This window comes from Ipomoea triloba, chromosome 9, assembly GCF_003576645.1.
Source record: "Ipomoea triloba cultivar NCNSP0323 chromosome 9, ASM357664v1".
NCBI classification, from domain to species: domain Eukaryota; kingdom Viridiplantae; phylum Streptophyta; class Magnoliopsida; order Solanales; family Convolvulaceae; genus Ipomoea; species Ipomoea triloba.
Window position 1 is genome coordinate 13323235 of NC_044924.1, and position 13429 is coordinate 13336663.

Genomic DNA, 13429 nt, shown 5'->3' on the forward strand with positions numbered 1-13429 from the left:
GTGTATTCTCTGAAGTCATTATGTGTATTTTAGACAAGGATTCTATGTATTCATGTTAGTGGTACTTAAGCACAGAGGGGTGATGTGTTTGTGTATTTGGTGTTTTCATTTTCTGTGTATTCTTTGAAGTTATTATGTGTAGTTGTGATGTGTTTTGTGTATTCAAATGTTAGGAGAATGATTTATGTATAGTTGTGTCAATATTCTGTGTATTCTTTGAAGTCATTCTGTGTATAGTAGACAAGGATTATGTGTATTCCCTGAAGTCATTTGAAACGGTGTCCATCCAATAACAATACGATGTCGTTTCGAACCAGGGTCCACAGTGCGTTGTGGACCCTAGTCCACGATATAATGATTGTCCAAACGCACCCTAACATTTTTAATGAAAAGCCTATATTAAGCCCATTTAATGTTTTCAAAAAAAAGCCCATTTAATCAGGCCCAACTCATACTAAATAGGTCCCTTCAAATAGATATTTGATCCGGATAATTGTTCATTGTATTTCCAAAAAGGCCCTCCGACATCGGCATCGGATATCCTAAATTTCTCGTTCCTCTCCATATACCTCACCGGCGAGAAGATAATCGGAGACAACAAACAGTAAACGACGTCGTAATGCCGCATATTCTCATCCAAAACCCACACTTACGTCCTTTCCCTAACCTAAACCTACGCTCATCTTCAATCACAATCTCAAACACACCTCCGGGGGGGCTGTCGATTTCCCCGCCCTTTCTTCTCCGCCTGCGCCGGATATTCACCTCCAGCGGCGGCGGACATGGCAGCAGGGGTAGTTTAGTCAAATGCATGGCGAATCCTCGGAGAGTGAAAATGGTGGCTAAGCAGATAAGGAGAGAGCTTTCCGACATGCTGCTCACGGATAAGGTTTTACAGTACGCTGTGCTGCCCGAAGCCGCTCTCGGAGCTGATCAGTACCTCTCCTCGCTTACTACTATCAGCGACGTTGAAGTTTCTGCTGATTTGCAGGTTAGATTTTTGCCGGGGTTTCGTGTTTTCGTCCAAATTCTGGTGTGCCCCTGTAATCATCTTTTAGCATGTTAGCAGTTTACCAACATTTCATTTAGACTTAATTCCAAGAATGATACTTGACTATTGCCATTTACCTATCCTTGACTTGTTATTTGATCATAAATGGTGGTTAAATATCCATTTAGTAACCCTTAAATTTAATGGTAAGAATGTAAAAATTGTCTGTTATTATTAAGATGGACAAATTGGGTTCATAAACTTCATACACTCGGTGTATCATTAGTGAGAATGTGAAAAACATGTTGATGCATAAGCCAATTTGTACTAGGCTAAGTCTTTGCCCCAAATTTGAGGCGATTATATCCTTTGTTTTAACACTAATGGGGCTTTTGGCTGGAGGGAAGGAATTAGGTGGGAAAAGAATTGCAATTCTACAGGAAAATAATAATGCGGGAATAAAGTGGGAGTTTAAATTTCAGTGTTTGATTTACAGTAAGAATTTCAAATTTAGCTTAAAAAAGGAGGGAAAATTTTGTCCGGGATTATCTTTTTTTTTTTTTTTCTTAAAATCCACGGAATTAAAATTCCTGTGGGCCATGGGATTCTAATTCCATGAGAATGAGGGAATTACAATTCCAATTCCGTGGAATTGCAATTCCCTCCAACCAAACGAAGGAATTTAGTTGCCTTCGGAATTAGGTGGGAATGGAATTGTAATTCCCTCCAACCAAACGCCCTGTAAGTGTGCAAATCTGTAGAGGTGATTTTGCTAGCTAATTTTTGCATTCTTGCCCTTAAATCAAAGGCTGACTAAACGGATAACGAATATGTAGTTGTTGGACTAAATCAGGAGCAAAATCAATAAGCAAGACTAATTATGGTCAAATTAAAAGTCGAAGATAAAAATTGGTAAAGGTCAATAGTCGAGAGACCATTTCTAGAATTAACTCTTACATACCATTTATCATGTTTTGTATATTATGGTAGTTTTGGGGCGATGGTTCAAAGGTTTTCTTTAGTAGTATATGTTGCTGTAGCATTATTCGCAAAGTAATAGGGAGAAGAAGATAATCTTGAGCTAAGGCTGCTGCTTGTTTTGGTTCAGAGGATTCACTTAATCATTCACGCATGCTGGAGGACTTTGCAATTGAAATAAATGCATAATGAACAAAAGATTGTTGGATTAGTTTAAAATGTCGTTTACAATGACATCTTCTGTCTGGCCTCATGATGAAGCTTACTGTGATTGCATATTTTGATGGATGGTTCATTCTTCATAGGTTGTTAAAGTCTATGTTTCTGTTTTTGGGGACAAAAGAGGAAAAGAAGTGGCCATTGCAGGATTAAAGTCGAAAGCGAAATATGTACGCAGTGAGCTGGGCAAGCGCATGAAGTTGAGACTTACTCCAGAGATACGATTTATTGAAGATCTGTCTATTGAGAGAGGAAGCAGGGTGAGTATTCATTGTCTTGTTGGAATATGCAAATTAACTTCCGTGTGGATTTCTTATGTTGGGTTGGATATATCGCCCTGTGACCCTAGCCGGCAAAGGACCACAAGGAGGTAAACCAGCCTAGGTTACCCATAGTTGACCGGCTCAAACCCAGGGGTTTGAGGGTCGAACCTCCAACCTCTCGAATGTAGGTAGAGCACTCTTACCACCTGGGTTGTCCTTACAGACAAGAGAACTTTATCCTTGTTTACTAACTTGAAGAGTTACATCACCATTGATCATTCCAGCTAGCCCTTAGGAATTAGGATAAGTTTTTGCGTGTGTTGTCTCTGAGGTTCCTACTAGACAAATTAGGAGATCAGGTGCTCAAGACTTGATGATTAACTTAATATGGTTGTCATCAAAGATTCATTGAAGAAATTAGTGCATAAAAAGCTTTAGATGTGTCTCGGTACTTATTTTGAAGCATTGCTGAAGTACCTAACTAGAACCAAAATCTGCTCGAAGTTAACTCTCATTCTTCACACTTTTTTTATATTCTTGAAAAAATTGTTGCTAGATGCTTGATTGGACGATACTTCTGTGGCTTTGTCAGCATGCGTTTTATGAAACTACTGTGATGCCCCATGGTTTAGTCATAATTTCTGTGAGGTTTAAAAGCAAGGTCGTTGTAAAATGGCATACTGCACTAGCCTATTTTGCGAATATGAGAAATGATTTCTCTCTGCATTATGCCCATGACTCAGTAATTTTATACTTACGTTTTAAGCTCGTGCTTAGCAACAAAACAAAATTATTTCAGGTTATTGCTATACTGGATAGAATAAAGCGCGAGAACGAGAAAAAGGAAGCTGATCTTAAAGCTAATGCCAAGAATGACTCATCTGAACACAGCGAGGATGATGAGGATTGGGAAGGTGAGGACCCTGATGATGAAGGGATTTTTTATGTGGAATAGTTGTGTGCTGAAGCTCTTAGAACTGACAGCAAGTATGAGAAATACAATTCAAATTTAGTGAGACCTTATACCCTAATCTATCATTGTAATATTTCTTAATTTAAAAAAAAAAGTATAAATGTTGGTATGCTTGAAGAAGGAAAGGAATTTAACTAAATCGCAATTCTGCTACTCTCTATTAAGCATTACAAACATTATGTATAGAGTGCCAATTATAAAGACTAGACTCTCCAATAGAGGAAAGGATTAGCACAGCCTCCCCACAGACTTATTTCAAGCTCTCTCCATTACTCTCTACATGAGTTCACCTGCACATATTAAACAAGTAGAGAAGGAAATTTTAGTTCAAATTTGGTGTGATTAGTGCAGTCTATGATGGTACTAAGAATAAAAGTTAGAAAATGTGGTTGGCAGATGAGTGATGGGAGGGCTTTTTACATGGTTCAAAATTTGCAGTGCATTTTTCCGGAAGCAGCATCGCCATGTTTCGATCAACGCCAGATATGGGCGGGCCGTTGATGAGTACGCACAAGCAAGGCTGGCCGAGAGCCTTGAGGGCAGCGCAGCAGGCTTCGCTTGGTGGGATTGGACTAAAAGGAGCGACCGCTGCCCTGCAAGGTATGAGTTGAACAAGAGCCGAGAAGAAAGTGGCCCCACATGAGTGGCCCTTGCTTTCCGCCACTAAACTAGCCACGACCACCAACACCACCACCACTACCACTGAAAGCTTCATTCTTCGTGACCCTTGGTACTGCTACAGTGTGTTTTGAGTCTATGATGGTTAGCTGTTAATATGGGGTGAAATATCACAGTTGATGTCTATATAGCAGCAGATTGCGCCGAGTGGGGGATGTTCTGTGCTTATGTCCTAACTCATCCTCATACTCGCCATATGACTTGCGTGCCTGTGAAACAGTTGCTGAACTCCAACTTCATGACTTTGCTTGCCATTAACTTTAATATGTACAACGACACTACTCACTACATCAACTAAGTCTTGAATGTGTCTTTACAGGTTGACATTAGGGAATAATGTAAACATAACGAACTTGAGTGATTTGTTTCAGCTTAATAGAATTTGAAATCCACCAAGGAAAATTCGGGTTGGTAGAAACGTAGAATGTGTTTTAAAAATAGTAGTGTTCTCAGCGGCATAATGGCATTGATTGAATGAAGGAACTGAACATTTTAGAGCAAGAAAGTCATTTATCGAGTCCATGTAAGAATGGTATTGATTCTTTGTACTTCAGTATGTTGAAAAAGTAATATAATTATGATAAGATACTACATTGTAACAGAACCAGCAGTACTAAAAAAACTTCAAAGGTGAATAAGTGAGTAATTACTCACTAACCACTGCACAAACACAAAAGGTATAGTTAATTAACTTAATACATCAGCTGAAACAATAATTGCCCAGAGCAATTACCAATTCAAATAGTGAGTGGCAAAACGAATCAAATACAATTAGATTTAATGTACACAGGACATAATATAATTATTGTATCGTTTCAAGGCTGAATGGGTGAAGTTGAAACCTGCCTCTTTTATGCCAATATTTCATAGAAGAGAAGATTCCGGCTTGCTTTCTTGAAATGTTATTTGACTCCAAGGACTACAGTGAGGTTATAAAGGTTCTTTTTTACCTTTAAGATTAATAACAGAAAGCTCTTGTTCTACAAATTCTCCCGCACACATTGGCGGATACTTTCCAGCAAGAGGACTGTCAGCAAAGTTCCCCAGAGGTTTTAACACAGCATCTGATGCAATGTGTGAAAATAGCTAGATAAGAAGAAACATGGACGACATTACTGAGTTTGAAATTTGTAAAACACTTAATACTAACAACTATTGAAATTGGAAATATAATAAAATTTAACAATTGAATGTATGATCTAGTTTCACTCACAGTTGAAGATACTCTCCATAGGCTGTGTTTTTGCTCCAAGGCTTGTTTAATTGCAGCAGTTGTTCTGTTAGTTACAACAACCTCATGCATGCCGGCCATGCACTCCCCTGCAGTCAACCATTCTATCTGCATATTTCAAATTGTGAAAATTAAATGATTTTATCTAAAAGAAATTGTTAAAGACAATCAACTCTAGCTGACAGCAAAACAAGTGAAAAAAATTGATGTTGAAATCTGTGGCATGGGACCATTTTTGTTCTTTTCCGGGTAATATGTAGCATCTCTTTGAGAGAAAATATGTTTCTAATTATTTTACAAGAATAGAGCTCCTTTCAGAAATGTCAAATACAGCTTAACTTCAGCCTTGCACCCCTTAAAGTGTCTAGTGCATAGAGTTCTAGAACTGCAGAGAGAGGATAACTCAAGTTCCATTCCTCTCACCAGTAGGTGACTTAAAGTCAAAGAACTCGTTAATGATTATAATTAAAAAAAAAAACAAAAAAACCTGAGCTTCTACATCCCATATTACCCAACAAGGGATAATCTATGGGATATAAGGTAAGCTACTAGTCATCTAACTTCCCAAGCCTAGCAAGCCTATATATCCCTAACACAGGGTAGGACAAGCATAAGGTGTTAAAAAGGAATCAGCTCAATAAGGGGTGCAAGGGATTTTGCTTTTGATAAGTGATAATTGCAGTTGCTTTTCTCTAAAGTGCTTTACATATGGCGGAAACCAAAAGTTATACCATGGACCCGGGTCCACCTTGCAAGGTGGACTTGTGTCTATTTACATACTGAATGTTCACAATGTACCTATTGAATGTTAACAATTTGAATTGTGAACATTTAGTATATAATTTGTGAACATTCAATATGCAAATTGTATCGGATCCACAGAATAATTTGCCGGCGGAAACAGTCCGCGTTGTCAATAATTAATAGGGAAGTTCATACCTGCTTTCCTGCTTGGATGAGGAGACATCCAACAGGAACCTTCACTTCCATTTTTCGTCCATTTCTTAGCCAAATATTTAAACCAGGAAATCGACTTCTCCCATGAATCGTAAGAAAGTTAAGGTCATAATGGTATCCTGCAAAGACAGTACCCTCCTGACCATAACGTTTCAGGTCACTTCCAGTTGGAGCAAGGAGATGAGGTCCCTAAAAATTGGAGTATATCAGTATTATCCATAGAATATTGAGGTCATGAAGAAAACTTTTACTTTGGCAAGTGAATAATGATACAATATTCTCATGTGCACAATCCTACAAATATTTGACACCAATTTTCCACCCATGAAAGAAACAAATCTGAAACTTAGAGTATCAAAACTGTTTAGAATTTTCAGAAACATATGCACATTCTTAAATAGCCACCAAAATGCAGAAAAATACGTCATAACCAAAACTTAATGCAGCTTTATCTTTTCTGATCTAAATGAACTTACGCCATTGTAACAGACAGCAGATCCACAGTAAGTGGTGATATAATAAAAAATCTATTACCTGCTTCATTAGAGAAGTGAATGCATCCTTAGGCAAGCCAAACCCAATACCTGCCATTTCAGCAACAGTCTGAAAAAAAATACAGATGTGATGTGTATTTCTCAGAGCTGAAAAGTTTTGTAAATGACAAGAAAAAACCTGATGATGACTTACCTCTATGGCAGATATCATTTTATGGCCCCATGAATCCATGGTGTCTTTCCATTCAGGAAATCCTTCAGGTATGACTGGCTCTGAATTCAGTTCCTACAGGAGTGTAATGGTAATTATAGTATAGAGTACAATAATCTTAAGTACAACATTATAGCAAAAAGGTTTATGAAATGAGGAAACCTTAAAGCGGGTGACTGCTGGTCGTGGACCAACTCTCCACATGTACCGCCACTTAGGGTCTGGCCCAGAGAGAGGAGATGGTTGACACTCTTTGGGCAAAGCTTTTAGCTTCTCTTGGATTTCTTCATCAACCAGACTACGAGGTACTTCAACTCCTTCAGGTGTCACTCCAACCTGTCAGTAATTGCCAGAAAAAGATTTTTTAAAAACTGTGTACCTAAGTTCCAGAACACAAGTATTCAAAAAAAAAAAAAAAGTTCCAGAACACAATTTAAGATGACAATCTATCCATGCTTTGATGGAGCATCATATTATTCACAACACCTACTTTGTTAATCTGAGATTTCCTTTCATTATGTTCTGTTAAAGGATAAACAAAACCAGAAGTACAAAATGTGAAACATAGCACAAATGAGCATTTATTATAAATAAGTCAAATGCATCAACAGAAATTATTCAATATAATGCTCTTAATGCAAATGCAAGAAGAAGATTGCATAATGAACTGTCCTGTAACCCTTTAGAAAGGTTTTCTGTTTTTCCTTTTCTTTGATTTTAAGGGTATTGTTATACTGAAAATAGCATATTTGGTCTGTTTTGTTAATATTCCTTTAAATTTGGACAAGAAACCAATAAAAAAGCTTAAATGACAAGGGTAAACATGAAATTCAGATTTCTTCTACTTCTGGTTATATGAGAAGAGCATTTCCGGTCTTCTACTCTTCTAGTGAGTTTATTGACAAACTTCAAGCTTCTATATAGGATGTATACCTTTGTTTACCACAAATTGGAACAAAATTTGTCAAATAAACTCACAAAAAATTGGAAACATTTGTCTAATATAAAGAGAAAAGGATAAAATCAAATTTCCTGTATAGTGTATACAACTGTCATTTAAGGTTTTTTTTGTTTTTTTTTTCAAATCTAATGGAATATGATCAAAATTAACAATTTAGAAATAACTAAGGATCAAAAGTAAACACAAATAACTAAGAGACAGAGTGTAATTTAGTGACCAAATTAGTCATTTTCCATGGTAGTAGTAATAATAATTACATCTTTTGTCACAAGTAATAATAATTACACAAAAAAAGGTATTTGAGACCGGTCTAAATCAAGATCAATAATAATAATAATAATAATAATAATAATAATAATAATAATAATAATAATAATGTTTTTTTTTGTAAAATATTAATAATAATGTTTTACTCTAAAAATTATCAATGCAGAGAAAAAGATATATAAATACTAAAATACGGAGAATAGGGAGAACTTTGTAAGGTATTAGGAGACCGTATCAAAATAATTTCAAAAATGAAATGGAAGCATAGGTGTGAAATATAAATGTTGAAAAAATGGAGCACCTGATAATGGAGGTGAGGGCGTTCCTGGAGGCGCTTGAATTCTTCCGGCTGCTCGAAGTACTTCTCCATCATGTCGATGAACCGATCGTTGTCTTCGGCGGAGCAGCGTGGATCTTTCACCAGCAGAGCTCCGGTGTCTGCTAGGGTTCGGCTCACTTCGAAGCAAAGCGTCATAAGTTGGGGATCCAGCTGTGCCTCCGGACAGGAGCCGAGTGGGTTCGAGAATTCCAAGTACGAGCTCAAATCGATCACCGGAAGCTCCATTTTGCCGCCGGAAAATAGCTGATTGCGATCGGTTCGGTGACAGAGAAGGGATTTGGGGGAATTTGGAGCGTTACTGATGAAAATGGCTTGGCGGGAGAATATCTACTTGACTTGCGGGCAATCAGCGCACGTAAGAGGATTGTGCACTCCAAATTCGGGAAAGTGATTGATTCTTTTACCTTTCCGAAAAAAATAATTTATTGCATTTCCCCCAAACAATAAGCGCTTTAATAAGTGTCCATAATGCATTTACAAATACACTCCAATAAGAATTAGGAAATTCCACCCGTTTTTAACGTAAACTTTTCTAATTTTTAAATTGTTAAAAATATTTTAATTGCTATAATAATTATTATCTATACTATTAATAAAAACAATATCATTAACTTTAACTTCTAGCCCAAAACACTCCTATAAGAATTGCGTGATATTGTAAAAATATGATAATACAATTCGTATTCGTAACACGATTGTACATTAAAATATGGTAATACAATTCCTAATAGAATATATTATTTCCTACGTTCCTATTCGTAATACAATTCTAGATTAAAATTAATAAACCTAATAACTAATAATACAGTACATATATTTCCCTGTACATATATTTCCCTGCAATACAATCTCTGAAATGTAACTTCCCGCCCAAAACACTCCGATACTATTAAGGATGGTGTAATATTGTAAAATATGGTAATACAATTTCTATTTGTAACACAATTGTACATTAAAATATGATAATACAATTCCTAATAAAATATATATTCTTTCTTACGTTCCTAATCAATTTCTAATAAAATATATATTCTTCCACGTTCTTATTCTAATACAATTCTAGATTAAAATTACTAAACGTAATAATACAGTACATATATTTCCATGCAATGCAATCTATACTATTAATAACAGACAAAAACTTGTGTGAGACCGTCTCACCATGAGACGGGGCGGGGCAGGTCGGGTCAAGATGTAAATGTACCACTTATATGCACAAATGCCATACTTATATGCTCAAATTTAATACTAATCAGGAATAAAATTTTTGTTACTTATTAGGGTAAATGTAATACTTTTAAGGGAAAATACAATACTTTTACATTTCAATTTAAAAGTATTACATTTTCCTCAAAAGTATTATATTTGCCCTTATAAGTGAGAGGCATTTGTCAACATTACTTATTATGAAAAATGTATTATTTTTTCTCTTATAAGTAACAAAAATTGTATTTTTTATTAGTGTTATATTTGAGCATATAAGTGTGAGATTTGCACATATAAGTATGACATTTGCATGGTGTATTGACCCGACCCGACCTGTCTCACGAATAAGGATCCGTGAGACGGTCTTACACAAGTGTGACCCTTAATAAAAATAATATCATCAATTTTAACTTCCCGCCCAAAATACTCTTATACTATTAATGATTGCATAATATTGTAAAATATGATAATACAATTCCTAATAAAATATATTATTTCTTACTTTCCTATTCGTAATACAATTTTAGATTAAAATTAATAAACCTAATAATACAGTACATATATTTCCCTGCAATACAATCTATACTATTAAAAAAACAATATCCTCAACTTTAACTTTCCGCCCAAAACACTCCTATACTATTAAGGATTGCGTAATATTGTAAAATATGGTAATACAATTCGTATTCGTAACACAATTGTACATTAAAATATGGTAATACAATTCCTAATAAAATATATTATTCCCTACGTTCCTATTCAATTCCTAATAAAATATGTTCTTCCCTACGTTCCTAATCTAATACAATTCTAGATTAAAATTACTAAACGTAATAATACAGTACATATATTTCCCTGCAATGCAATCTATACTATTAATAAAAAAACAATATCCTCAACTTTAACTTCCCGTCCAAAATACTCTTATACTATTAAGGATTGCGTAATATTGTAAAATGTGGTAATACAATTCGTATTCGTAAATCGTAATACAATTGTACATTAAAATATGGTAATACAATTCCTAATAAAATATATTCTTCCATACGTTCCTATTCGTAATACAATTCTAGATTAAAATTAATAAACTTAATAATATACTACATATATTTCCCGCAATCTATACTATTAATAAAAATAATATCCTTAACTTTAACTTCCCGCACAAAACACTCATATACTATTAAGGATTGCGTAATATTGTAAAATATGGTAATACAATTCATATTCGTAACACAATTGTACATTAAAATATGGCAATACAATTTCTAATAAAATATATTCTCTGAACGACCACTACAAGAAAAATGCACATAAACAACGGTTAAAAACCGTTGTCTTTGAGGTAAAATTTCTGTTGTTGAAACTGGTGTTGTTAAAAGTCATGCACATAGACAACGGTTTTTAACTGTTGTCTTTTCTAGAAAAGACAACAGTTTTTTAACTGTTGTCTATTGAGTGTTGTTGAAACCGGTGTTGTTAAAAGTCACGCACATAAACAACAGTTTTTAACCGTTGTCTATTGAGTGTTGTTGAAATCAGTGTTGTTAAAAGTCACGCACATAAACAACGGTTTTTAACCGTTGTCATTTCTATAAAAGACAACAGGTTTTTAACCGTTGTGTATTGAGTGTTGTTGAAACCGGTGTTGTTAAAAGTCACGTACATAGACAACGGTTTTTAACCGTACGTTGTCTTTTCTATAAAGACAACGATTTTTAAACCGTTGTCTATTGATTGTTGTTGAAACCGGTGTTGTTGAAAGTCACAGGCATAGACAACGGTTTTTAACCGTTGTCTTTTCTATATAAAACAATGGTTTTTAACCGTTATCTATTGTATGTTGTTAAAACAAGCGTTGTTGAAAGTCACATCGATAGACAATGGTTTTTAACCATTGTCTTTAATATATAAGACAACGGTTAAAAACTATTATCCTCACATTCATAAACAATGATTTTAAACCATTGTTTTTAACCTGTTTTGATTTTAAGCATAATAATATAATAAAAACAATTTATCCATACACCATCATTGTCTTTGTAGTGTTGTGTATTCAAGAGCACTTAATAGACAACACACCAACGACAACGGTTACATAATACCATTGTCTTAAAAAAAAATTAGAGCGTGTAACGACAACGGTTTTATAAAATCGTTGTCTTTGTAGTGTTGTGTATTCAAGTGCGCTTAAAGACAACACACAAATGACAACGGTTAAATAAAACCGTTGTCTTTTTAAAAATAAAGACTGAGGAAAAACAACGGTTTTAAAATACCGTTGTCTTTGTAGTGGTGTGTATTCAAGAGCACTTAAAAGACAACACACCAACGACAACGGTTAAATAATACTATTGTCTTTAAAAAAAATACGCACATAGACAACGGTTTTTTTAAAACCGTTGTCTTTGTGGTGTTGTCTTTTCACAAAATGCACAAAGACAACACACTAAAGACAACGGTATGGTAAAAACCGTTGTCTTTGGCAAAAGTGTTGCGTCAAAGACAACGGTTTTGGACAAAACTGTTGTCATTTAAACAAAAGACAACACTTTTGTTAAAAACTGTTGTCTTTGTGGTATTGTCTATGAGCATTTTTCTTGTAGTGGACATTCGTGCCTGCAAGTGCACTCAACTGATTATCCTATTACTCCTAGGTAAATTTTTCTCTAATATAGTTATATTTACAAAATATCAAAATATGAGTGTATCTCAAGATCTTGCAATAACTAACCGACAAGTAATTAAATTAATGATATATAATGCAATGCAAATTATCTACATATTGCATTTATACACTTATTTTAGAACACTGAATTTTTGTGATATTTGTTGCATGCAAGGAAGACTCATACTATAGTTTATTTGTCAATTCTTATATGTTATAAATCATAATATCATAAGAAACGGATACTTTGTTAAAATATGAAGCATGAGTAGTCTGCCAATCAACGGTTATGAACATCACATTTCAACAGTTTGGATGGGCATCATTCCAAAAAGCCATACACTCCATTTGGTAATCTGGAGTAAAGTTTGGATTAATAGTTTAGATATATGATTCATACATTCTCTGATATATTTTTGTTTATTGCCTGATGCAAGTATGATGATTTGAATTTTGAGAGCAAAGAAACAAGCTCGAAACATGCTTATATGCTTGAATGGTCTTACATCAAAGTTACTACCCACTATATTTTTTGGTGAATAAGAGGGACTAAGAGTCCCGAGGTTAGCGGCGCCTGCAAGTAACATAGCCCGAGGCGTCACGTTGGAGAAGCCCAATCAACCCCTCAAGGGGGTGGTCAAGGATAGTCGTTCCCCATTGCGATTGTTGACCCATATTAGCCAAGAAATCAGCACATTGATTGCTCTCTCAATAGATGTGGACAACCTTATACTCGAGAAACTGATCCAAAAGCTCCTTGCAATCTTTGACAAGCGTGATAGCATCGGAGGTGGAAGCCGCATCTCTGTGTAGCACTTGAACCATAGCTTCAGAATCCATTTTCGCAATGAGTTTGGTAAACCCTCGGTTTTTTGCAAGGAGAAGACCTTCCCGAAGACCCCAAAGCTCCGCCAGGAAACTGTTCGCTGATCCAATGTTACACGTGTAGCCCACCACCCAGTTGCCTCTATGATCACGTAAGAGACCTCCCG

The 13429-nt window shown here is 35.3% G+C and overlaps 2 protein-coding genes across 3 annotated transcripts; one reads left to right on the forward strand and one right to left on the reverse strand.

Annotated features, from left to right (window-relative positions):
* Positions 1 to 515: 515 nt before the first annotated feature.
* On the forward strand, positions 516 to 4520 carry LOC116029410 (probable ribosome-binding factor A, chloroplastic). Its single transcript, XM_031271403.1, has 4 exons — positions 516 to 991; positions 2275 to 2448; positions 3251 to 3365; positions 3863 to 4520. The coding sequence occupies exons 1-4, from the start codon at positions 620 to 622 to the stop codon at positions 4033 to 4035; spliced, it is 834 nt and encodes a 277-aa protein (XP_031127263.1). The 5' UTR covers positions 516 to 619; the 3' UTR covers positions 4036 to 4520.
* A 138-nt stretch (positions 4521 to 4658) lies between these two features.
* Positions 4659 to 8978, reverse strand: LOC116029409. Of its 2 annotated transcripts, none has more exons than XM_031271402.1 (7): positions 8525 to 8978; positions 7158 to 7331; positions 6978 to 7070; positions 6825 to 6893; positions 6273 to 6479; positions 5316 to 5441; positions 4659 to 5166 (listed from the first exon to the last, which is right to left on the reverse strand). In XM_031271402.1, the coding sequence occupies exons 1-7, from the start codon at positions 8786 to 8788 to the stop codon at positions 5155 to 5157; spliced, it is 945 nt and encodes a 314-aa protein (XP_031127262.1). In that variant the 5' UTR covers positions 8789 to 8978; the 3' UTR covers positions 4659 to 5154. The 2 variants fall into 2 exon arrangements, with proteins under 2 accessions (XP_031127262.1, XP_031127261.1); XM_031271401.1 differs by having other exon boundaries at positions 4659 to 5188; positions 8525 to 8977.
* Between the last annotated feature and the right edge of the window lie 4451 nt (positions 8979 to 13429).

Coding starts and splice junctions, on each gene's coding strand:
- LOC116029410 (XM_031271403.1), top strand. CDS start 620: ATGCCGCATATTCTCATCCAAAACCCACACTTACGTCCTTTCCCTAAC. Junction 2,449..3,250: donor CTATTGAGAGAGGAAGCAGG/GTGAGTATTCAT, acceptor AAATTATTTCAG/GTTATTGCTATACTGGATAG. Junction 3,366..3,862: donor GGATGATGAGGATTGGGAAG/GTGAGGACCCTG, acceptor CAAAATTTGCAG/TGCATTTTTCCGGAAGCAGC.
- LOC116029409 (XM_031271401.1), bottom strand. CDS start 8,788: ATGGAGCTTCCGGTGATCGATTTGAGCTCGTACTTGGAATTCTCGAAC. Junction 7,071..7,157: donor CAGCAGTCACCCGCTTTAAG/GTTTCCTCATTT, acceptor ACACTCCTGTAG/GAACTGAATTCAGAGCCAGT. Junction 5,442..6,272: donor TCATCCAAGCAGGAAAGCAG/GTATGAACTTCC, acceptor TGAAATATGCAG/ATAGAATGGTTGACTGCAGG.